At 40.5% G+C, this 25,108-nt stretch overlaps 1 protein-coding gene across 6 annotated transcripts in view; it reads right to left on the bottom strand.

The window, feature by feature from the left end:
* The window catches only part of PLCL2 (phospholipase C like 2), a 206,240-nt gene that overhangs the window by 44,900 nt on the left and 136,232 nt on the right, over positions 1–25,108 (bottom strand). For all 6 annotated transcript variants that reach the window (XR_003998822.1, XM_030550908.1, XM_030550907.1 and 3 more), the window contains one exon: positions 7,714–7,789. Coding sequence is in view for 5 of the 6 variants with exons in the window: in XM_030550908.1 (XP_030406768.1) it covers positions 7,714–7,789 (76 nt within the window). In the remaining variant the exon portion in view is untranslated. The remainder of the gene's footprint in view (positions 1–7,713; positions 7,790–25,108) is intronic.

The raw sequence follows: 25,108 nt of genomic DNA, 5'->3' as shown, positions 1-25,108 counted from the left end.
GCGTACTAGGAGGGTATAGGAGACTGCTGTAATTTGGACAAACCTCGAGTGGCCTGTCTAAATCACACCTGCTCCCTTATCCAGCCACAACATGGGCAAAAGTGGCTTAAAGTCACCTTCACCCATCTTACCTCTGTGCTACAACTCTTACTGGTGCAGCACAGAATCTCACCCTATGAAACTACAAACTGTAAAGATCAATCCTGCACTATCAGGGAGATGAATAAGATGAATTAACCAGTTTTTAAAGCTTTTCTCACCTCTGCAAGTTGAAACTTAGCATCTGAACAACAGAAAATAAATGTAAATCCTTTTGTCGCTGGGGATAAGACCATCCATGATTCACCTTACTTCATACTCCACCTTAAAGGTAGTGTGTGGTATATAAAAATCTTGCTTACCTTATCTCACTCTGACCAATCCCCCAGTAAATCTGGTGTTGGCACACACCACCAATCTATGCTAAAATAAGCAAGGAGGCACATTTTGATACTAGTGTGCCTGGGAAGATCCATGGACTGGGCAAGAGGGTAGCGGAAAACTAAAGCAGCTACATGGCCCTTTCTCGCTTTTACAACTGCACCTGCTTATTTAAATTACAGATTTGAGAGCTATGCCTGGTGTACCTGCTGTGGAAACTAGATTTACACCATTCCTCTGTAACAAGCCTGATGGACAATCATCAATTTCACCTTTGAGCATCAGGTGTTTTCTCATTGTGTCTTCACTGTAGATATGCTGGTGCGCACACACACACGCACACCAATTTGAATCTTCTAAACTTGAATTTCTCTACTCAGACCCTATGCCACCAGCACTCCCAGCTATCTCCGTGACACCACTGATTTCCTGAGGAAACTACAAAGCATTGGTGACCTTCCAGAAAACACCATCCTAGCCACCATGGATGTAGAGGCTCTCTACACGAACATCCCACACACAGATGGAATACAAGCTGTCAGGAACAGTATCCCTGATGATGCCACAGCACAACTGGCTGCTGAGCTCTGTGCCTTTATCCTCACACACAACTATTTCAAATTTGATGACAATATATATCTCCAGATCAGTGGCACCGCTATGGGCATCCGCATGGCCCCACAATATGCCAATATTTTTATGGCTGATCTGGAACAACGCTTCCTCAGCTCTCATCCACTCACGCCCCTTCTCTACCTACGCTACATTGATGACATCTTCATCATCTGGACCCATGGGAAGGAGTCTCTGGAAAAATTCCACCACGATTTCAACAGTTTCCACCCCACCATCAACCTCAGCCTGGACCAGTCTACACAGGAGGTCCACTTCCTAGACACTACAGTGCAAATAAGTGATGGTCACATTACCACCACCCTATACCGAAAACCTACGGACCGCTATGCCTACCTTCATGCCTCCAGCTTCCATCTCCCGGCACATCACACGATCCATTGTCTACAGCCAAGCACTGAGGTACAACCGCATCTGCTCTAACCCCTCAGACAGAGACCAACACCTACAAAATCTCCACCAAACATTCTCAAAACTACAATACCCGCACGAGGAAATAAGGAAACAGATCAACAGAGCCAGACGTGTACCCAGAAGCCTCCTACTGCAAGACAAACCCAAGAAAGAAACCAACAGGACTCCACTGGCCATCACATACAGTCCCCAGCTAAAACCACTCCAACGCATCATCAGGGATCTACAACCCATCCTGGACAATGATCCCACACTTTCACAGGCCTTGGGTGGCAGGCCAGTCCTTGCCCACAGGCAACCTGCCAACCTGAAACATATTCTCACCAGCAACTGCACACTGCACCATAGTAACTCTAGCTCAGGAACCAATCCATGCAACAAACCTCAATGCCAACTCTGCCCACATATCTACACCAGCGACACCATCACAGGACCTAACCAGATCAGCCACACCATCACCGGTTCATTCACCTGCACCTCCACCAATGTAATATACGCTATCATATGCCAGCAATGCCCCTCTGCTATGTACATCGGCCAAACTGGACAGTTGCTACAAAAAAGGATAAATGGACACAAATCAGATATTAGGAATGGCAATATACAAAAACCTGTAGGAGAACACTTCAACCTCCCTGGCCACATTATAGCAGACCTTAAGGTGGCCATCCTGCAGCAAAAAAACTTCAGAACCAGACTTCAAAGAGAAACTGCTGAGCTTCAGTTCATCTGCAAATTTGACACCATCAGCTCAGGATTAAACAAAGACTGTGAATGGCTTGCCAATTACAAAACCAATTTCTCCTCCCTTGGTTTTCACACCTCAACTGCTAGAACAGGGCCTCATCCTCCCTGATTGAACTACCTCATTATCTCTAGCTTGCCTGCATATATATATATATATATATATATATATATATATATATATATATATATATATATATATATATATATATATATATATATATATATATATATATATATATATATATATATATATATATATATATACACACACACACACACACACACACACACACACACACACACCTGCCCCTGGAAATTTCCACTACATGCATCTGACGAAGTGGGTATTCACCCACGAAAGCTCATGCTCCAAAACGTCTGTTAGTCTATAAGGTGCCACAGGATTCTTTGCTGCTTTTTACAGATCCAGACTAACACAGCTACCCCTCTGATTCTAAACTTGGGAAGCTGGAGTCAGCTCAAAATCAGAAGTATTCTCTCAATTAATAAAAACCTATATCATTTAATTTAATTCTAAATCTCAATAAAAAGTTTTCTAGTTACCTTTTCTCTTCCACGAAGATTATCTCAAAGTTTTTATGAATAAGTGATCTACATAAATGCAGCATACGGTTATAGTGTTGGAAATGAAAAAAATGATTAGGAGTGAGATCCTCAGTGGCTGTAGGTCAGTATAGCCCCACCAAAGTCAATGGATCTGTGCTGATTTAAAGTAGCTGAAGATCTATGTCAAGAATTTTAAACTTTCAAAGAATGATAAACGGTAATGGATATGGAATGGGAACCAAAGCAATATTGCCTTACAGTATAACCTCAGGGTTACAAACACCTCAGGGATGGAGGTTGTTTGAAACTTTGAAGTGTTCGTTATGCTGAACCAAAACATTATGGTTGTTCTTTCAAAAGTTTACAACTGAACATTGACTTAATACAGTTTTGAAACTTTACTATGTAGAAGAAAAATGCTGCTTTCCCTTCTTTTTTTTTTTAGTAGTTTACATTTAACACAATGCTTTACTGTATTTGCCTTTTTTTGGTGTTTCTGCTGCTGCCTGACCATGTACTTCCGATTCCAAAGAAGGAGTGTGGTTGACCGGTCAGTTAATAACTCTGGTGTTTGTAACTCTGAGGTTCTACTCTACTATACTTCTTCATTATTTAGCACATATAAAATTCCTGTAAGGATGCAGATATTTTATTCAGAGCAACACAACTGTGTTCAGCTGAAAGCAATGTGTTGATTTTTAGAAAACCAACAGAGCCATTTGGATTTTGTTGAAACTTAAAAATAATAAGGAAAACATCCAGCTTACCAAAAAGTTTATACCTTTCAATTTTTGCTTTCATAAAGTATAAAACAGGTGCAAAAGCACCACTATGGGATAAATCAGAAAAAGAGCAAAACTCTAGCTTATTCAATGCATTGTTAACCAAAATGAGCAAAATTATTGACTTACTTCAGAATTAGTTTTGAATTTTAACAGATACACAATAATCTTATTATTCACTTAAACCTGGAATTGGTTTAATTAAGAGAACAAGTCCAGTTAAAAGATTTTCCTACTGAGCTTGTTAATGACAATATATATTTACTGTATGTTCGCAGGATGAGGATTTATTCTTATTTTAGCAACTCTTTTCTTGTTCTTCTCCGACACTGGTTAATAGTGCAATTTCCTTTTACTTACAAAGACACTAATTATAAAAGTGGATAAGCTTTTACTCAGAGTTAATATGCTATCCCATGAAGAAATTCATTCTCAACAAAAATCCAAAAAGCTGACAGTTCCAGAATCCAGAAAACTGACAAAACCCTAATGCAACAAGCATCTGCTGAAACCAGGAAATTAACAGAGTTGGAGATGAAGTCTTTGGACATCTCCACTATGTAAAGGTTTGGATCAGCTCATCTATTTTAAGATGTACGTCAGTGGGACTCTGTAGAGGTGAAGCTATCCAAGACAGCAGATCCTATTTCACAATCAGGAATTAAGCCTATTGTGTTGTACTGTAGGATACTTTTGGTGAGGCTCCATCTGGAGTACTGTGTCCAGTTTTGGGCCCCACACTACAAGAAGGATGTGGAAAAATTGGAAAGAGTCCAGCGGAGAGCAACAAAAATGATTAGGGGGCTGGAGCACATGATTTATGAGGAGAGGCTGAGGGAACTGGGATTATTTAATCTGCAGGAGAGAAAAATGAGGGGGGGATTTGATAGCTGCTTTCAACTACCTGAAAGGGGGTTCAGAGAGGATGGTTCTAGACCAGGGGTAGGTAACCTATGGCACGGGTGCCGAAGGCGGCACGTGAGCTGATTTTCAGTGGCACTCTCATGGCCCAGGTCCTAACCACCAGTCCTGAGGGCTTGGCATTTTAATTTAATTTTAAATGAAGCTTCTTAAGCATTTTAAAAACCTTATTTACTTTACATACAACAATAGCGTAGTTATATATTATAGACTTCTAGAAAGAGATCTTCTAAAAACATTAAAATGTATTACTGGCACGCGGAACCTTAAATTAGAGTAAATAAATGAAAACTCGGCACACCACTTCCGAAAGGTTGCCGATCCCTATTCTAGACTGTTCTCAGTGGTAGCAGATGATAGAACAAGGAGTAATGGTCTCAAGTTGAAGTGGGGGAGGTTTAAGTTGGATATTAGGAAAAACTTTTTCACTAGGAGGGTGGTGAGGCACTGGAATGGGTTACCTAGGGAGGTGGTGGAATCTCCTTCCTTAGAGGTTTTTAAGGTCAGGCTTGACAAAGCCCTGGCTGGGATGATTTAGTTGGGGACTGGTCCTGCTTTGATTAGGGGGTTTTGATTAGATGACCTCCTGAGGTCCCTTCCAACCCTGATATTCTATACTTATTTAAATAACACCAAAGTCTCACTTCAATATTTATAGAATCATAGAAATGTAGGGCTGGAAGAGACTTTGAGAGGTCATCAAGTCCAGCCCCTTGAGCGGTAAACCAAGACCGTCCTTGACAGATATTTGTCCAACTTGTTCTTAAAAACTCCAAAGATGGGGATTCCACAGTCTCCCTTGGATGCCTATTACAGACCTTCACTAGCCGTATAGTTAGAAAGTTTTTCTTAATATCTATTCTAAATCTCCCTTGCTTCAGATTAAGCCCATTACTTCTTGTCCTACCATCAGTGAACACTGAGAACAACCGATCACCATCCTCTTCATAACAGCCTTTAACATATTTGCAATTGTTATCAGGTTCCTCCTCAGACTTCTTTTCTCAAGACTAAACGTGCAGTTTTTTTTAAATCTTTCCTCATAGGTGTGGTTTTCTAAATATTTCATCATTTTTGTTTCTCTTTGGACTCTCTCCAATTTGTCCACATCTTTCTGACTATGTCTATGACGCACACCAGTGGTGCCAGTGTATGTGGGTATCTGTAGCTACACATCACAGTGACAAGCAGGCTGTATCCACACTGCAGTGTGCAGCAACATGTCAGTGAAAGGCTTGGCAGTGGGGAGGCAGCGAGGAAAGACTTGACACCTGCCAGAGACTGTCCCCATTGCTTCCCTGCCAAAGAGTCTCTCACTGTGGAGGGGAAAAACTCTGGCAGCTCCCAGCTGTCAAGCCTTTCCTCACTGCCGAGCTGGGAGCTGCTGGAGACATGTCCCACTGCTGGAGCCTTTCACTGTGCCAAGGAAAGACTTCAGCAATGAGGAAGCAGTGGGACACTACACTGCTAAAAAGGCATTGTTTGGGTAAGTAGAGAGCTGTGTATGGTACATACCCCCAAGGTTCAGGCACATCCTTGCTCTACTCACCTCTACGCATTGCCTTACAGTCTACACTGCTATTTATACCTATGCTATGCACTGTACCTCTCCAAAGAGTAATGCTGATGCAGGGCATTATTCTCCTTAATGTTCACCTTTCCCATTTAATGTGTCTCTTTTCCTCCCTTTTTAACTAACCTTTAACATACTGACTTTGAAAAGGTTTTCTTCCGGATCACCCACTTTTCATTTTCTCTGGTTACATCAACACTTCGCTCCACTGGCAGCGGCACAGAGTGTATGTGTAGGTACAAACCGCAGCGAAAAGCAGCCTGTGTCCACACTGCGGTATCAGTTACACGTGAAATGCTCCCACAGAAGGGAGGCAGTGGGGAAAGACATCAGCAGCTTCCCACTCTAGCTTGCCACGCTTTAACTCACCACATACACCAGGCCTAATTTCTCTCCAGCAGTTCTTCACATCAAACAATCTCAAGGTTTATTTACATAGGGCTTATTTACACTATCAACTTTTCAGACCAGCCATTTGCCATATTTACATGAATTGTCACACTAATACAGTACCGTACATGATTCAAACATCAACAGTGTTTTTCTTTATTCAGTACTTCTAACTCTTCTGTCAATGCAGATTCATAACATTAGTGCAACAGCACAACTTAATTTCCATAGATATGCCCTACACTTGTATACCCATGTGTATTAACCCCAGACTTCCAAGATGGCATGGCTGTTAAAAACATTAGCATTTCTGTAAGGTAAGTATTCTTATTCTCAGTTTGCAGATGGAAAAGCTGTCCAAAGTCACTGAGGAAATAATTGTCAGATCTGGGATTGGAATTTAAGGCTTGATTTAGCTGGTGTTGGTCCTGCTTTGAGCAGGGGATTAGACTAGATGACCTCCTGAAGCAGGATGCCAACTGATCAAATGACCACGAGCCAAGAAAACCTGGGTTCTTATTCCAGCTAAACTAATTTATGGCATTTTGCAGCAATTCGTTTGATGCTCCTGGGCTTCTTCTAACCCAAATGAACCATATGATATTTGAGTAAAACTGCAAATTGAAAATGATGAGAAATGAATCACTGATTGTAAAAAATATGCCTCCCTAATCTTTCATATATCCTCAACATAACAAAAGTCTAATGATGTGTATTTTATATTTTCCACAGTCTAATGAACAATTAAGAAAACACAATGTTCTAACCACTTTGGCATTAAAATACATCAAGTACATTCTAGAAGGTAGCAACTGTTTAGACCCACAGTGCACATGATACCCTTCCCCTATATCAGCATACTGAGCAACACCTCGGGCATACACTTAGAAAGTATGGCCTTGAATGTGTGTAGGAATAGCGCAGTATCTCTCATTCATAAATATATCAATGTGTATTTTCTATACTTTATCTTTGTTTTATTAAAATAGAATATGTCAGCAGGCTACTGTCCAATTATAAAAGTTAAAAGGATTAAAAAGAATGATTTCCAAAATTCAGTTGAAATGCCAAAGACCCCACTGTCCATGATTAAATCAGTATTGAGTGGGTCCATTTTTGCTGCTTTTGTGCCTGCATAAATTTGAATAATTTTGTTTTGTGTATTAGTGGAATAAATGAACCCAATCTAAGGTTTTGTAAAAAATCAAAATATAGGAGAAATGCCTTACTGTATTTTAATTTTTCAAAAAGAGAGCCTGCACTTACCAGCCTTCTGACACTGTACTATCTTCTCATATACACTATTTGCGGTTTCGATCAGAGTCTTGATGGTCTGAATCATCTGCAGAGAAAATATCAGATTAAACTGTTCAAACATATATTTATAAAATTGTCTTAAAATATTAATCATGATTGGTACAGTTGTATCTTTGAAAGATATGCGCTTAAACTCTGGACTATTTAGTTTTGAAGCCACAAACATTATTTAAACATCTATTATTAGTTTTTGCATAACTTTGTTTTCCTTGTTGGTACCAGGCAGATGGATGCTCCAAACTTAGCATGAAGGAAGGAGGAATGTGGTGTTGGTGGTTTGGGATTTGTGAAGAGTTTATAAACACACTATGGTTACCATTAGCCCACTGTTTGTCAAAGGAAAGGGGAAAAAATATTCCTATTTACCAGCTAATTCACATTCTATGGTTTGGTCAAGACAACCTGGATGCTGTTTCCTCCTCCTCCTCCTCACTCTGACATTCAGGATGACAACCAATCACCATCCAATATTTTCTGTTCTCTGTGTACTCTCCCTCTGCTTTTCCAGATTGGTTCCTTATAATTGCCTTTTTGTAGCTTGATCTGTAGAGAGAAAACATCCTATAGAGGAAGAAGAAGAGACTCAAGGCCAAACTAAAAGAGGGAGTTGGAAGGTGAAGGAGTAGAAAGAAAGGGAACCACTGACTTCTTCACCAGCTCTTTCTAGAGAGAGTTTCTTATGGAAGCCCTGCTCTAAGCAGCCAGGGACAGATTTGTAAAGATATGTAAGCACCTAACTCCCACACCAATCAGTGGGAGTTAGGCACCTAAATACTTTAACAAATTTGGCACTCTGTAATCAGGGATGCATCCACAGATGCCTGCACTTCCAGTCAATAGTCCCTGGTGAAGTGTATAAGGAATGCTAGGCAGCAGGTTTGCTGCAAAGTTTGTTCTCTGCTATCTCTGCTCTCTGATCCAGCAGACAGCAATTGTTTTAGTGGATCAAATTATACGTTTTACTTGAAATTTTCTTTTCTCTGAGAGACCATGTTCCCTGTGCTGAACAGGCATCTGCATAAGCTCTACAGCAAAAATCTCCCTTAAGATAACCCACCCGGGAAAGAGTTACTTCAACAAGCACAGTTGAGGAGGGGTTCCCTCATCCACTTTTTTTTTTTTTTTTTTTTAAGTGTTTTCAGTCTGAGAGAAGCAGATGTTGCATTGAGCAAGGGATGAACCAAACTGGAGAAAAAGAGGAGAAAGCCTTAGATTCTAGGTCACAACGGGTGATCTTCTTGCCTTTCACACTGAGTGAGGAGGAAGAACCCAATGTCTGCATTAACATAGACCATACCACAGAAATTTAACTGTAGCTTTTACTTCCAGTTAACAGAAAGCTGAGCTAGACAAACTAAAGATTATCACATCTCTACCTCGATATAACGTGACCCGATATAACATGAATTCGCATATAACGCGGTAACGCAGTGCTCCGGGGAGGCGGGGCTGTGCACTCTGGTGGATCAAAGCAAGTTATAACATAACACAGTTTCACCTATAACACAGTAAGATTTTTTGGCTCCCGAGGACAGCGTTATATCGAGGTAGAGGTATATTTAAAAGTAATCCTGGCCCTTTTTCTAGGACTACAAGGTTATAAGATACATATGTTAAAATACAAAGAAATATGTAGCAGCTCAGATCTCATGTTTAAAGGTAGAAATAAACAGAACATGAACCACAACTGCAGGGTTCTGTTCTAGAGTTTGGAGCCCATTATTTCAAATTGGGTTATTCATTTTATACAGCTAATCCTCCCATTCCTAGTTAGCTCTACTTGATTTCTGATTAGATTCCAGAAGTCCTTCAAAAAGAAGAAAATAAAATGCATATCACAACATTAAATAATGAGAAAAAATTCACAACGACCTTAACTGAGCTACATTTGAAATAGTAGTGCTGATCTATTCCTCTGTTGGACTATGTACATAAACACCTTATACTTGGAACCCATAGAGGCAAAAGTTGCCAGATAAATAAAATTGAACTGATTACTAGATAATTAAGTACTGTATACTGAGCATGATAACATTTTAAACAGTCATATTTTAACTAAGAGAAAGCTGTAACACTCAAAATATTGTATGTCACCGCAAAAAGACTTTTCTGAGAATCACTGCAAGCTGTTTATTCCTAATTTTTCCTGAGAAAGCTGTAAGAGTATTTTGTTTCATGGTGTTCATCACTAATGATATGTTTTCAACAACAGTTAGAAATTACAATTAATCTGCTCTGTAGATGTCCTTGAAAGACAAGGAATTTGCCAGTTGTTTCAATATGCATGTCATGAAGTGTGTGTTTGTTTGCTTCTGTAATAGGCTTGAATACTAGGAACCAAGATACAGTTGATTTAAATCACAGATAGCCTTGCAATACCAGAACATGTTATTTTACTAACTAGCTGTAACAAGACTGCACAGCTCCCTGTGAGGAGAGTCCTGTTGATTTGAAAAATGAAAATCACCTTGGAAATAATTCCCTGAGAATGTGTGGACACTGTTTTAATCAGAATGCCAATACACAACAATTGGGAATCCAATTTACAGCTATACAGTGCAATTAAAAGCACATATGGGGTTTTTCCTAAAGAGCATTTTAATGTGAACAGAACAGGGCAAATATTCAGAAAGGAGCAGTTTGAGTTAATAACATGGTCACTCATAAAAACCTGCCACTTGCCTTACATCAATATTTCTTGAATTCTAGGTATTCTGTGTAGTATATAAGAGGAAGTAAAAGGGAATACTGCAGATACAACGGTAACCATATCTACTTATGTAAGGCAAAACTGATAAGTTTTTAAGTTTAAGTTTTTAAGACAAGAGACGTCATGTAACTAAAAATCCATTCATCTCTTTGAAAAGCTACCTCAATGTAAGACAAACAACATCTTAGTTTTGTACTGACAACAAATCCTACATTCTAAACTTTTCAGCCATCAGTGTTTAGTATCAAATGGTTTTTAACTCCTCACTATGATCATGAGTTCAGGTCCTCATCATTTCCCATCTTTATCAATGTACACCACCCCCAATACCTACATCACTCCCACTCCAGACATTACAGAACTCACCCACTAATGGCTATCTCCCTTGTCTATTTTTTTATCCGTGTCACTCTGTCTTTGAATCCCTACAATAGCTCCCACTGCATCAAAGCCAAGTTTCTTGTCACTGTCTTCTATACAACTCCATAGTACTACCTTTATTTTGTTCCAAGTTGTTCCCTTCCCCTTTCCTCCCTCTATATGATTCTCTGCTTTTCCCACAACTGTCTCTATACTGTCTTCGTACCAGATCCACTACAGAGAACCCCTTCCTTAGCTTATCAGCACTTTGCAGTGTTCAACTCCCTCTGAAGAGACACGTCTGCCCTGATGCTTATAGGAAACTTGCTGACTGGCAACAGCAAGCTTAGGAGAAAAACAGAATCATTTTAATGTCACATTGTATTACCAAGACATGGCCAATCACTCTCTCATGACTGTACTTTGATATGGCACCTTTAATCTATTTTTAGACTGAGAATCTTTGGAACAAGGATTGAGCCCAATTATGCTCCCATTTATTTCAATAGGAGTTATGGCCCCCAATACTGTTCTCACTGATAAAAGAAAATGCTAAAGCTCACTATGTGCAATAACTAGTAAAAAGACACCCTCTTGACAAATAGAAATCAACCTACATTGTATGTGTTGCTGCCTATAATACAGGTACAGCAAAGATAGCTAAAATTTGGACTTGTCTTGCACGGATGGTTTTCAAACTTTTAAACTCTATCTGCTATTATCAACAGTTCTTTCACTCTAGAATCCCTTCTGTGACAGAGCTCAAACATGCAACAGCCTGTAACTATGTTACAGCAGAGAGAAATTGTGTTGCCCATTCAAAACATTTTCTCCTGGAACAGCTTTGAGAAATATTGGTGTTGCAATATATTAGTTTACTGCCATATGTTTACATTTAAGCAACATTACTATCATAATACCTATATCATTTTAATTCTGGCCCAAATTCAGCTATGTCTTATATTCAGAAAACCTGTCTGTATTCTGCTTCCTTTCAAGAATAAATTTTATATGCATCAGACAAACGCACTACTATTTAGAAACAGCATAATAATCTCTTTCAAGAAAAGTGGGGAACAAGTATCAGAAGCATAATAAAACTGCTCCTTATACTTTGAGGCAATGCAATGATGTCACGGAGTGAGAGAAGGGAGGCAAGTCAAAGATAAACAGAAAATCTTAAATCAATACGCCTTTTTTATTTATATACTGTATCAGCAAAGTAGGTGAAGTAAATTAGTTTAATTTCACAGGTGGAAGGGAATTTAACAAAATAGTTGCATTAGTACGCATGTATCATGTAGTACGCATGTATCATGGAGAGGTAAAAGTTATAATCAGCTTCTACTACAAAGCCTTATTTAAGTACTTGGTAACTTTCACTTGAAAAAACAGATTGGCCTGAAAACAGACAGATCTTTCAGTAAGTGTTTTCACAATGTGTGAAGAAAACTTGTGAAAGTGCTTTTGAAGATCATTAACAATTATTCTAATATGAAACTGAATTCAGTCTAAAATATCTCCTTCTAGGGCAATAATGGCTTGTTTCTAGTCTTCAGCCTTCTTTGAAAACACATGCACTGACTATATTTAAAGAAAACATAATGTAATTAATTAAGCAAAGTTGTTAATCTTTGCTATGGATAGGTTAAGGGCCAATTCTGCTCCATTTATTTCAGTGGGAGTTATGGGGCCAATCCTGTTCTCACTGACATAAACAGAAGTTTTTAAGTGATCTCACTAGATGCAGGATCAAACACAAAATTGTGTGTAAATAGGTTGCTCCCTTTTATTTGCCTACATTTCAGAAAGAACATAGGGTCAGTTAATTAGGTTAGTTCAGACAACAGCCAATTTAATGAGCTGAGGATCAACAATACCATCTCTTGCTTAATCACACAGAAATGGAAAAAGTGGGTAGATGCAGAAATGACATATGAGCTCCAGTCTGGCCAACCTTTTCATATTGGAAGGTTGAGTCTGCTATGAGACTCAGACGTTCCAAAACAACATTTTTTTTGTAGCTTCTGTTCTGAGTCAAACCTTGGTCATAACATTCTCTAACAATTGTTTGACTGACAGGTTCTGGTTAACATGCTACAGAAGTAACTAAGGTAAAACATGACTAGGAGAAAACCTGGACATATCAAAACTAACAATATTTCCAAATGTTGCTAGGGTGCACGATGGGAAGCAAGCACTGAACTCAAAGGCAGTCTTCCTCCCCACCCCAAACAGAGAGCTGAATATCCCAATAATTTTCCTCTCCTGCCATCTTCTTCCAAGAGTACATTGCAACAAAAACCTCACATAAACAAGAATTAGATAGAACACTTTTCAGAATGAATAAGCACTGCACCACAGGATCATTACGAGAGGGGTGTTACTGCAAAGTTCTCGCACACAGCAAGCTTCACTCAGTGGTCCCAGAAGATGTTGGATCTGAATGTGATAGGTCTGGTCTGAGAAGCAATCATTGGGTGGTTGGGTGGCAGTGTTGATATTTTCAACATGAATTTCAGTTTCTATGAAACAACGGTCACATAGATATGACTAGCAGGATGTTAACAGAATGAAAATATAGGGGCCAGTCCTTCACGTAGGATCAAGTCCATAATGATGATTTTGGGACTATCTTACAGTAAAATTGTACATTATACTTCCAGAATAAGATATTTTAAGAAAGGCTCATGTCATCCTTTTTTTTTTTTTAAAATACGATTCCCCTGCGCTCCTCAGAGCATACACACTCTTCCCTTCAGTAAGTGCAGTACATGTATATGGTTGCTGAACTGTTCATCTTCCAGACTGATCTGATGTACCAAATTCTTTTGTATCCCAGCCAAAATGATGACTTCATGAAAATATAAGTTGCAAGGCCTGTGACATATATAAGGAGGCCTGTGACATTCTTTATTAAAACTTACTTGAGATAAATAATATTACACAATAATATTTATCTCAAGTAAGTTTTAATGAAGAATGTCACAGGCCTCCCTATGCAAGGGGGATAAAAATCATTGATTTTATTAGGGGGGATGACTGATTTTTTATATAAATGGATTGTTTTATTTTGTTCTTTAAATTACAAGATGTTTTTCTTTTTAAAAGAAGACCAGTTTAAAATGAAATCCAAATATAATACAAAATAGGTTAAGGGTTGGCCCTAAACTTATTATAATCTTTTAAACAGTTAAATAAAACAAATATATTGAAGATTGCTTTTCTCTATAAAGAAAGTTAAAGGCTGCTTTTTTATATGAATCATAGAATCACAGAAGAAGGAATAAGGAGAAAAACATCCAACTTTTGAGATCAAGCACAATAGGTCATGTACTGTATTAAGCGCTTATCCTGTGGGGGAACCAAGGGCTGTGTTACTGGGTGCAAAAGTCATCACAGGCATTGAGACTTAGCCTCTGACTCCAGGAGACATCATCAAGTATCATTAGGATCATCCACTGAGCCCACCTGGGTGATCTCATACTCCTATTTTATAGGTTCTCCCTACCTGAGCTCTGCTGGGTTCAGTTATCAAATTAACTCTCTACTTCTTAGAAAAACACTGATAGGCCCAGTAACTATCAGCCCTTGCTTTTGGATAGTTCTGGGCACTTCATGAATGGCCTTGCTCAGTTTCCTTACATGTTTACACAGACTGAGATACAAACAAACAGAAATCCATTAACTTCTCCAGTAACTCTCTCTCTCTCTCTCTTTCTCTCTAAACAAAAGACTGTAGTGCAAAGGCACATGAGTTACAAAAGCAAAAGTCTTGGATTGTTGTTAGTTCTTGTTTTTCTGGGGGTACGGTAGGGATGGGGCAGAGGAGTTACGTGACAAGGGGGAAGGAGCTGTGTGTGCAACCCGCAAGGAGCAACGCTGATGTCCAAGCAGCACAATCTGGGAAGAAGGAGCATATTCTTCAGAGTGCAGCCTCTAGTATTGTCAACGACTGGGAACTGGAGGAAAAAAATGCCTTAGATTCAGGTCACAAATACCACCCAATCTGGGAATATTTTCAAGAAAGTCCTGTACTTCTAGGTAAAAAAGAAACGTGCACCAAATGTGAATAATGGAACAAATGTGAATAATAAAGAAATACAAGGTCTGGCTATCAGAATGAAACAACATTATGAAAAATGCTCCTCAGAAAGCAATGACTTTGAAGATGATGACATGGACATATCTGAATTATCTTGGTCAACTGCTTAGTAAATTTATTATGAACCAATCTTAAGGACTGCCTACCATGTATTACTATGCTAGTAAATGATGACTTAGATTATTGTCATAAATTTGTGTTGGGGGTAGATTACTCTTACTTATGAATTTCAAAATGTTTCTGTTCAAAATATAATTGGTATGTTAGTTTGCTGTGGGACGATTTATGAATTACATTTTCACTGTTACTACTGGACTTCTGAAATGATTTTTTAATTGCTCAATATAGTCAGGTTTCAGAGTGGTAGCTGTGTTAGTCTGTATCAGCAAAAAGAACAAGGAGTACTTGTGGCACCTTAGAGACTAAACAAATTTATTTCGGCATAAGTTTTCGTGGACTAAAACCCACTTCATCAGATGCATGGAGTGGAAAATACAGCAGGAAGACACACACACACACACACACACACACACACACACACCATGAAAAGATGGGGGTTGCCATACCAACTCTAAGGAGAAAAATCAATTAAAGTGGGCTATTATCAGCAGGAGGAAAAAAAAACTTTTGTAGTGGTAATCAGGATGGCCCATTTCAAACAGTTGACAAGAAGATGTGAGTAACAGTAGGGGGGAAGATTAGCATGGGGAAATAGTTTTTAGTTTGTGCAATGATCCATCCACTCACAGTCTTTATTTAGGCCTAATTTCATGGTGTCCAGTTTGCAAATTAATTCCAGTTCTGCAGCTTCTCGTTGGAGTCTATTTTTGAAGTTTTTTTGTTGAAGAAATGCCACTTTTAGATCTGTAACTGAGTGCCCAGGGAGGCTGAAGTGTTCTCCCACTGGTTTTTGAATGTTATAATTTTTTATATTTCATTTGTATCCATTTATTCTTTTGCGTAGACTGTCGGGTTTAGCCAATGTACATGACAGAGGGGCATTGCTGGAACATGATGGCATATATCACATAGGGTAGATGTACGGATGAACGAGCCCCTGATAGTGTGGCTGATGTGGTTAGGTCCTATGATGGTGTCCCTTGAATAGATATGTGGAATTGGCAACGGGGTTTGTGCCCACACAGCAGCATACTTGTAGCAGCAGTAAAAGCTCTAACAAACTGAAAAAAAATTGAAGTGTCAAGTGCACAGCTCTGTCACAGAAATGTTGCAAATGTAGCAAAGATGATAAGAAATCTAGAAGTTAATGAAAGGAACCTGAAATTTATAACATGTGGGTGCAGTTCTCATTTCAGGCATCTTTTAGCCAAAGATTTAAGTACAACTCAGGAATAAAGGAAAAATATTGTTGAAATTGCCAAATACTTCAGCTTCACTGAATCAAGTAGGAGGATCCAAACTAATTCTCCAAGATGTATGAAGAATTCCTTGGTTGACTGTTTTGAGCTATTTATTAAGAACTAGCCTATCCTGAGGATAATTTATGAAGAAAATTGTGACTGACAGAATGCTGGGAATCAAAAGCTAAGCCAGCACTCTGATCACTTGAACACCAATTAATTCCCCCAATGTGACCCTAACTGTGCCTAATTAGTGGATTAGAATGGGCTAAGGAGGACTAACATCTTAGTCCATTAATGCAGAGGGTGGAAGGCAGCACAGGAAGAAGTTCTGGGGGAGAAAGGCAGGTTAGCAGAGCCAGAACCAAGAAGAATCTCTGGGTGGAGAGATCTCATCCCTTTCCTCTCCACTCCTTTTGTCAGAGGAACTGATGTTGTAAGTGGTGTGATGTATAGATTGCTGGAAAGACCAATGCAAATAAACTACATGTTGGTCATTAACAAATGAAACTCTGATAATAGGCTGTGCAGACTGAGAAGACAGGAGTGGGACCTCACCCTGCACAATGACAAAAATTGATGGAACTATCACAGCCAGAGTAGTCAACATCAGACTAAAGAGAAATGTAAAAGATAAGCTGAATATACAGAAACTTACTTCCATAGCCCTGAACAAATTGCAGAAAGATTGCTGCTGTATTGCTGATGCTGTTGATATTTGGAAAGAACTTCAAGAGACACTACTGGCACTGATAGAGTGCACAATGCAAGAGCAACAGTGGGAGAATTTCAGAAAATCCTTAGTCTAATAAGGCAATGGAGGTGAGCAGCCAAGAACCATAGGTCTGCAGCCAGTGGTATAAGGGTTTCCAGCTCGCCATCACACAGCTAGGAGATGGAATACCCACCTCTGCCAAGTTGAAGTATTGTGCTCTTCTGCCATTTTCCTTGAATAGCAAGGCTTTATAACATCTGCATGTTAGACACTCCAGTTTTCAGCTGACAAATATATCGGAAATACAACTGCAAAAGAGACTTAGCTAGTGAACCAGTAAACAGCTTTCACCAGGAGTAAAGTTTTCCAATGACTACTCCTAGATTAGCTATCAGAGAGGAAAAATATCAGTCCAGAGCAAGTCCCCAGTAAAGCATAATTACAGTAGCTTTCTCCCCACTCCCCCCACTTTTTACTTTTCTTCTTCTATCCCTTTTATTTCATATGAAATTTTTCAATATTCTTTGGCACTGGTCATGCTGACAAAACAATATTTGTCCTAATTCTAGACAGATATTTCAGATAAGTAGCTGAGAGACTGCACACCTAACCCAATTGTCTTTGGGTCATTCTTTTGGCATTAATGGGTGATATACATCAATAATTATCAACATATCAATAATTAGGTAATATATATCAATAATTTTATCAAACTCAGCTGCATGCATGTAAATAGAAATCTATTTTTACTATGGCTACAGTGGTTGGTGCAATAGACACCTCCAATTAAAAGAAACGTTTAAAGTCAAGTTTTGTGGCAGCACACTGATAAAAGAAACTGCAAACAAGACAGCAATCAATAAAAACCTCATAATAGATCAGCCGGGATTTGGCCCAGACAATCAAAGTCGATTTATAATGAAGTGTAACTGATCTTTCTACTGTTGCAAGTGCTGTCCCAAATTGAGAGTATAAGAAAACAAAGCTTCTGCATGTTACTTATGTGTACAACGTGTACTTGTCCCCAATACTTCTCCTTCTTGGAAAAGACAAAGATCAGACTAAATTTGTCTGGTGCCAGTGATTCATTCGGAAAGCTTGTTTTCATTATCTCACTAAAGGGTAAAAAGAGTAGAAATCATACTTAGAAGCCAGGCAAAATTCCTATTCTCCCCAGAAAACAAATTTACATTAACATTCTGTGCCCCATAGGCCTCTGAGGTACCACCCTGCAGTGGGAGTGGTGCAAAGGTATATTCAGAGGAGAATTCCTTACTGAACACAATACTATGGTGCACATCTGCTGCTACACCACACTGGTGTTTGCAGCATACTCCTTCCGTGTGAGGGGAAACAAGGCCATGACCCCTCTTTCTCGATGTCTCTTCTTACCCCTGTTGCGGGGAACATCTTATTCCAAAGGAGAGTTATGAAAAGAGCATCCTTTCTCTCTGAGGAGTAGGGCGGACTGCAGTTGTACCCCTGTGCTATGAAGGAGAATAAAGGAAGCGGCCTCCTTGCACTGATTCACCCTTGAACCTGATGGAGAAATAGGACATGATCTGGTCCTACATGTGCAGTGTCCCAAAAATGAAAAAGGAAAGAAGTAAAAACAAACCAGTAGTACCAAGGTAATATAAAATTTATCAAAACAACAAATAATCCACAAATTCTCCAGTAACAAGTCTACATGTCTCTCAGTTCATTATGAACAGAACATTTAGGAAAAACTCAGGATGGAAAACAGAGCCAAGCAGATGCTGCTTCCACATCTCAACCAGACCTCCTCTACATACAAAGACATTAAACTCCTTTTAAAACTCAATAGCCATTTCTACTTACTTCACAAATTCCTTCACTGACACCAAACACTTGGCTTCTCAGGGAAAGAATGATAAATGAATACCAGCTTATTCTGTGATATCAGATTGTAAGTTGAAGTTGATGGAAGAAACTGCTGAGTAAAAGGTAGCAATTAAAGAAGCGGGACATAAACTGGGGGATGGAAAGGAAAATATCCCAGGTCTACATACAGAAACAGAGAGAATAGCCTGTCTTAGAAAAAATTAATAGACCCATCATCTTTCAGGCAGATGATGACAGACAGCAGTGCAAGCAGGCCGGTATGGCGTTCCAGCAAGCTATTTACAGCCGGTACAGCGTATTGGAGGAGAGGGGCTGGGGGGCAGGTCTGGGAGTTCTTCTCCTTTCCCCGCTGGGAAGGGCAGCGGGGAAAGGAGCAGAACACCGGCAGCCACCCCCAGTGGCTCTACTGCCTGCTCCAAGCCTCTCCCCCAGTCCTGTCCCAGCAGCAGGACAAGGACAGAGCCCCCCTCCCCAGTAACATGGGAGGAGACAGGGAGAGCCTGGGGGCCCTGGGCTGGGCGGTGAGGAGTCACATGGAGTACCACGTGGGGCGGTCACATGTTCACCATAGCTGGTCCCCTCTCCCCCCGCATGTACCAGTAAGATATGGATTTTACTTGCACCTCTGATGACAAAGCAGGTTCAAGTTAACCATTTGATTCAACCATCAGCTTGTAAATGGGACTAATGGAAGAAAGAGAGGAGAACCCTGTGATGTACATTCAAGGGCATATAAAAAAGAGGAGAAATTCTGACTTCACAGAAGTCACCACAGAGTTCCCATTCAGGACAGAGCAACTTGCCCTCTGCATCATTTGACACTGAAGCCTGAACATTAAAAAACATGCAAGCCTTTGAACCTGCCCCTGGTCGACTGAAAGTCCTCCCATAAGCCTGCTGCCCCTTGTGACTGCAGGTTTGGCAGCATAACCTGAACCTGGCTTGGATGACAATTTGACTGAAATGCTACAAATCTAGTGAGGAGTGACACCTGATGAAAATTTAAATCTTCCTCAAGGAGCTATCTAAGCTGTTCACTGTAGTTTCCATAAATATTTTAATCTTATTTCTCTTGCTATAACAGATTAATGACCATAATATCAGTAACTATTTAACTACTTTTTAAAACCAGAATGTGTAGATATTAAATAAAAATGGTATAAATCAATGCTAGGGTTATTTATAATACTAAACTACAGTCAGTGATCTGAGTTTTCCCTTAAATCTTCACCACTGAAGTGTATCCAGTTATCTGAATAAAGATGGTTCTAAGTCCACATGGAATTGATAGTGAAAAGGAACATACTATACACAAAGCCAGGGAGACGGGGGACGACCCTACAATTCCTCCTTTTAATTTAAATATTGCATTATTTATGGCAAGTTCTGTACCTTAAAACATGTTATTTTACCTGATCAGCTTGATATTGTAAATGAAGTCTAAAGGAAAAATGGAAGATATAAAATGGCAAAACCCTTGAATTTTCATACCGTTGCATAAAATTTAGTCAAACAAGTCCTACTAAAGTCAGTGAGAACTGTGTGGCAAAACACAGTATGCAATGCTGTTAAAGTTTAAGGAAATGTGTGATTTCTATCAAAGTTTATTTCAGATTTAGATTTTTTATTTTTGAACCATTGAAAAATATATTGTTTCTCCTTTAAAAGTTTTGATACAGGCACATTGTTCATATAATATTTTCCAACAGAAGGAAAAATTATCCTTAAAGCTAAAAGGCAAAAATGTGTGTCTAAAATTGTTTTTTCTAGCATAGCTGTGGTGCAGTTGATACTATCAAAATCATCTGACAGCTAAAAACAGTAGCATGGACCACCTGATCTGCATTCACCGCTAGGAAAGACTGTCTACCAAAGCCAGTCAGAGGCACTGGCTTCCTCCAGGCCATGGGGGTGCTCAACCACGCCGCTGCTCCAGGCTCCACCCCACCCCTTCCTGCCCTTGCTCTGCCCCGAGCCCTGTCCCCACCCCATCCCATCCCTTCACCCAAGCAGCCACCCATGCTCCACTCCTGCCCCCTCTCTTCGCGGCCAGTTCCACACCCTCCCCAGAGCACGCCCTGTCCCTGCTCTTCCCTCTGCCCCCCCCCCCCAGCATCTCCTGCATGCCACAGAACAGCTGATCTTCGGGAGTCATCAACTATGATTGTCTTAACAATGATGTTGCCAGAGAGTTGCCAGGGTAAAGTAAACTGGTTTTCTCAGTAGAATTCTAGAGGATCTGGGACTTTAACCATCTGGCTGAAGTTGATCAATTGGTCACATGACAGAGGGGAAACAACATATTTAAGACCAGGATCTGTCCAGGCTCTTCCTCCTTCTCACTGATCAAACACTGACTGACAACAGAAGGACCACAGTAGGGGCTCTAGCTGCTTGACACACAGACTGAACCTAAAAACTCACAAGAAAAGGTGAGCACAGACTTTGGAGAGAGCATGTAGATTTTTGGTGTTTTACCTAAAGAGCTGTAACTCTTCTATGCTTTGAGAGTAAAAGTTACTGAGGTTCTGGAAACTCCTGTGCAAAGCTCATGCTCTTTACATTATCTGTTCTGTGGCTCTGAAGAGTTAAACTATAAACCAGAGCACCCATAACAAAGTAGGACTCTGGAGGAGAGCATGCAGAAGCAAAAACCAGTTAGCTACGTTTTGTAACTGTTGTTCTTTGAGATGTGTTGCTCACGTCCATTTCATTCTAGGTGTGCGCGCGCCCACATGCATGGCTGTTGAAGATTTTTGCTTCTGCGGTATCTCTAGGGCCAGCTGTGGCGCACTCTAGAGTGCCGCGTTCATATTGTGGTACATCAAGCGCTGCCAATGCCCTCTCTGTTCCTTTTTGCCGACAACTCCGACACGGGGGCAAGAGGGCAGGTAATGGAATGGACATGAGTAACACATCTCGAAGAACAACAGTTATGAAAGGTAGGTAACCATTTTTCCTTCTTCAAGTGCTTGCTCATGTCGATTCTATTCTAGGTGACTCACAAGCAGAATCAATGGAGGTGGGATCAGAGTTCATAGTCTTGTAATTTGCAGCACTGCTCTGCCACAGTCAGCATTGCCTTGAGCCTGTTGGGTCAGCGCCTAGTGTGATGCAAACGAGTGGACGGACAACCAGGTTGCAGCCCTCTTGAAACAGCCCCTGCACCAGGAAGTTTGCTGATGACGCTGCGCCCTAGTCGAATGAGCTGTCACAATCACCAGTGGGGCACTTTTGCCAGCTCATCGCAAAAGCAGATGCAGGCTGTGATCCAAGACTAGATTCTCTGGGCTGACACTGGGCAACCTCTCATCCTGTCAGTGACAGCGACGAACAACTGCATTGACTTATTGAACGGCTTTGTTCTGCCTATGTAGAAGAACAGCGCCCGTCTGATGCCCAAGGTATGCAGCCTGCGCTCCTCATCCATCGCATGAGACCTTGGACAAAGGACTGGTAAGTAAATGTCTTGACCAGTATGGAACTTGGAGATGACCTCAGGCAGAAAGGCCAGGTGGGGATGCAGCTGGACCGTGTCTTTATAAAAGACCATATAGGGCGGATCCGAAGGGATCACTCACAGGCATAGGCTTGCTGCAGTCTGAGCAGGGCTTAAATCCGGGAGACCGTGGCATGTCCCACCTGGGACAAAGTCCTAATGGGACCCTAACAATTAAGTAATTACTTAAGTATTAGTTAGTTAACAACTACTTAACACTATCAAATGCAAACTATGTACAACGGTCCTAAAAGACGAAGTTCAGAATGGTAGAAATTGCTAGCTCTTGCTAAGTAAGAAAGGCACTCCAACTGACCACCACGGGTGGTAAGAAGGAACTGTGAGGGTATAGGGCCGGCAGCACCTGATATATAGAGGCGTGAGCGCGGCACTCCAGGGAGCGCAACAGCCGGCCCTACGGGTACTGCTAAGACAAAAATCTCCAACAGCTGCACACGTGGGTGCACACACACACACACATCTAGAATGGAATCGACATGCGCAAGCACTCAAAGAAGAACTGGGGAGATCTGGTCTCTTTTCAGGACCCAGGGCAGTTGGACTGCAAAGTCCACATCTACAGGAAGGTGCCAGACAGGGAATGTCTACACTGCACACTAACTCTGGGCTCTGACTAAGTCCTGCCCCCACAAACCAGTCAGCAAGCACTGAGGTGCCAGGTTCTAGGACTCTGCTAGGGGGATGGGTGAAAGACCAAGGGCCTGCTGTGACTCGGGTCCAAGCCTCACCATTTTGTAGTGTGGACGCAGCTCAAGCTGCAGATCCAAGTCAGAAGGTCTGCATAGTTCAGTGTGGATGGTTAGTGTGACTATGAGACCCAGGGTCCAGCAATTGTAAAACCAGCTTTACAATGCAGTGTGGACACTCAAGTGTGGGCTTGGAAACATTGAATCCACAGACATAGGTTTACAATGCAACGTACACATACTCACTGAGACCCAGAATTAGAAAACAGTGACAGGACACTGCCGTGCCCCAGCAGGCTTTGAAGCACATGGAATCCAAAACTGAGTCCTTATGACCACCCATAAAGGGGACCTAGACTTGTTCTTAACAATTTTAATCAGAAACTGAAGATTCGATACTAGATGTTAACCTGATTTGCAGTGTCATGGGTTGCTCTCTAGAATGGAAGTTGCACAAAAGCTTCCTTATGGAACACCTGCAGTATGCCGTTGGTGATTATTAATGTCTCCCTTACAAACAATGGATCCAGTTCTTCCCCCTCTAGCTTCCATCAGCCAGGAAAGGCATGGGCCCAAAGAACAATTTGTGGAACAATGAGTTCTCAATAGCTCTAGTAACTCTGATGAACCTTCACAGCCTAAACTCAAGCAGAGAAGTCTTAACCTTTGTACTCTCAAGACACCACTCTCTTTGTACAGAAGCAGACAGCTCAGTTTGAATCTGCTCTATTTTACCATAATGTAATCAAAATCAGAGATTCAAATCAGCCAACAAGAATATCAACTCCGTGTATGTCTATACTTCAAGACAGAGCTGTACATTCCAACTTGAGGAGACATAGCAATGTTAGTCCTGACTGAGCTAGAGTGCTAAAAATAGAGTGCAGCTGTGGCCGTGCAAGCACCAGGAGAGGCTCGTTGCCATTACTCATTATGGCGGATGGTCATAATATAAGAATGGCCATACTAGGTCAAACCAATGGTTCATCTAGCCCAGTATCTTATCTTCTGACAGTGGCCAATGCCAGAGCGAATGAACAGAACATGGCAACTGAGTAATTCTTTGTCATCCAACACAGTGTGACACAGGGCCAGAAAGGTTAGGCAACTTGCAGGCTAATTGACCTAAATTCAACTTTTAAAGACATATTAAAGAAGTATATAAATGGTAATTAGGGCTATTCCTTATAAATACCTAACACAGCCATGTTAGATAGACTAGAGCTTTGAAATGCAAACTTGTATTGTTAAAGAATTAGAGGTAATGTTAATTGTGTGTGTTTACTGGTATCTTGGTAGATGTTAACCATGGAAATAGATAGTTCCTGTCTGTTACTATATCTGTTAATTCAAAGATCAAGATGTTAACATTTAGATGAAACTTGGGTGTGAACTCATTGTCTATATTTCACTTCAGGCAGTTTGGGTGATTATGTCACATGATGAAATCTCCAGGAATTCATCCAACCAAAGCTGGCAATCCTATCTTTCACTTGGCTGTCTGGGAGGAAGCCTATAGGCTGGGTTGCTTTAAAGGAACTGTGTTTTGGCTTCTGTGTAACCAGTAAGGTATTGTAGAAGCTATTTTGTTGCTGGCTTGGTGAATTTAAGTATTAGAATACCCACCAGTTTTTGGGATCATCTATCCTATTCTTTGCAGATTGCCTTAACTGAGCAACCTCAGTGTGCCCCCCCCCCGGAGCCCCAGTCATAACCAGTTTCTGGCAGTCAGAGGTTTAGGGACACCCAAGCATGGGGGTTGCATCACTGATCATCTTGGCTAATAGCCACTGATGGACCTAACCTCCATGAACTTCTCTAATTCTTTTTTTGAACCCACTCATACTTTTCATTTTAGCAACATCCCGTTAATGAATTGCACAGGTTGAATGTGCATTGTGTGAAGAAGTACTTCCTTACGATCGTTTTAAACCTGCTGCCTATTAATTTCTGGTTCTTGTGTTATGTGAAGGGGTAAATAACACTTCCTTTTTCACTTTTTCCATACCATTCACTATTTT

This window comes from Gopherus evgoodei, chromosome 2 (genome assembly GCF_007399415.2).
Source record: "Gopherus evgoodei ecotype Sinaloan lineage chromosome 2, rGopEvg1_v1.p, whole genome shotgun sequence".
In the NCBI taxonomy this organism is placed as follows: domain Eukaryota; kingdom Metazoa; phylum Chordata; order Testudines; family Testudinidae; genus Gopherus; species Gopherus evgoodei.
The sequence above is the reverse complement of the archived record's forward strand: the minus strand, read 5'-3'. Positions and strand labels throughout refer to the sequence as shown.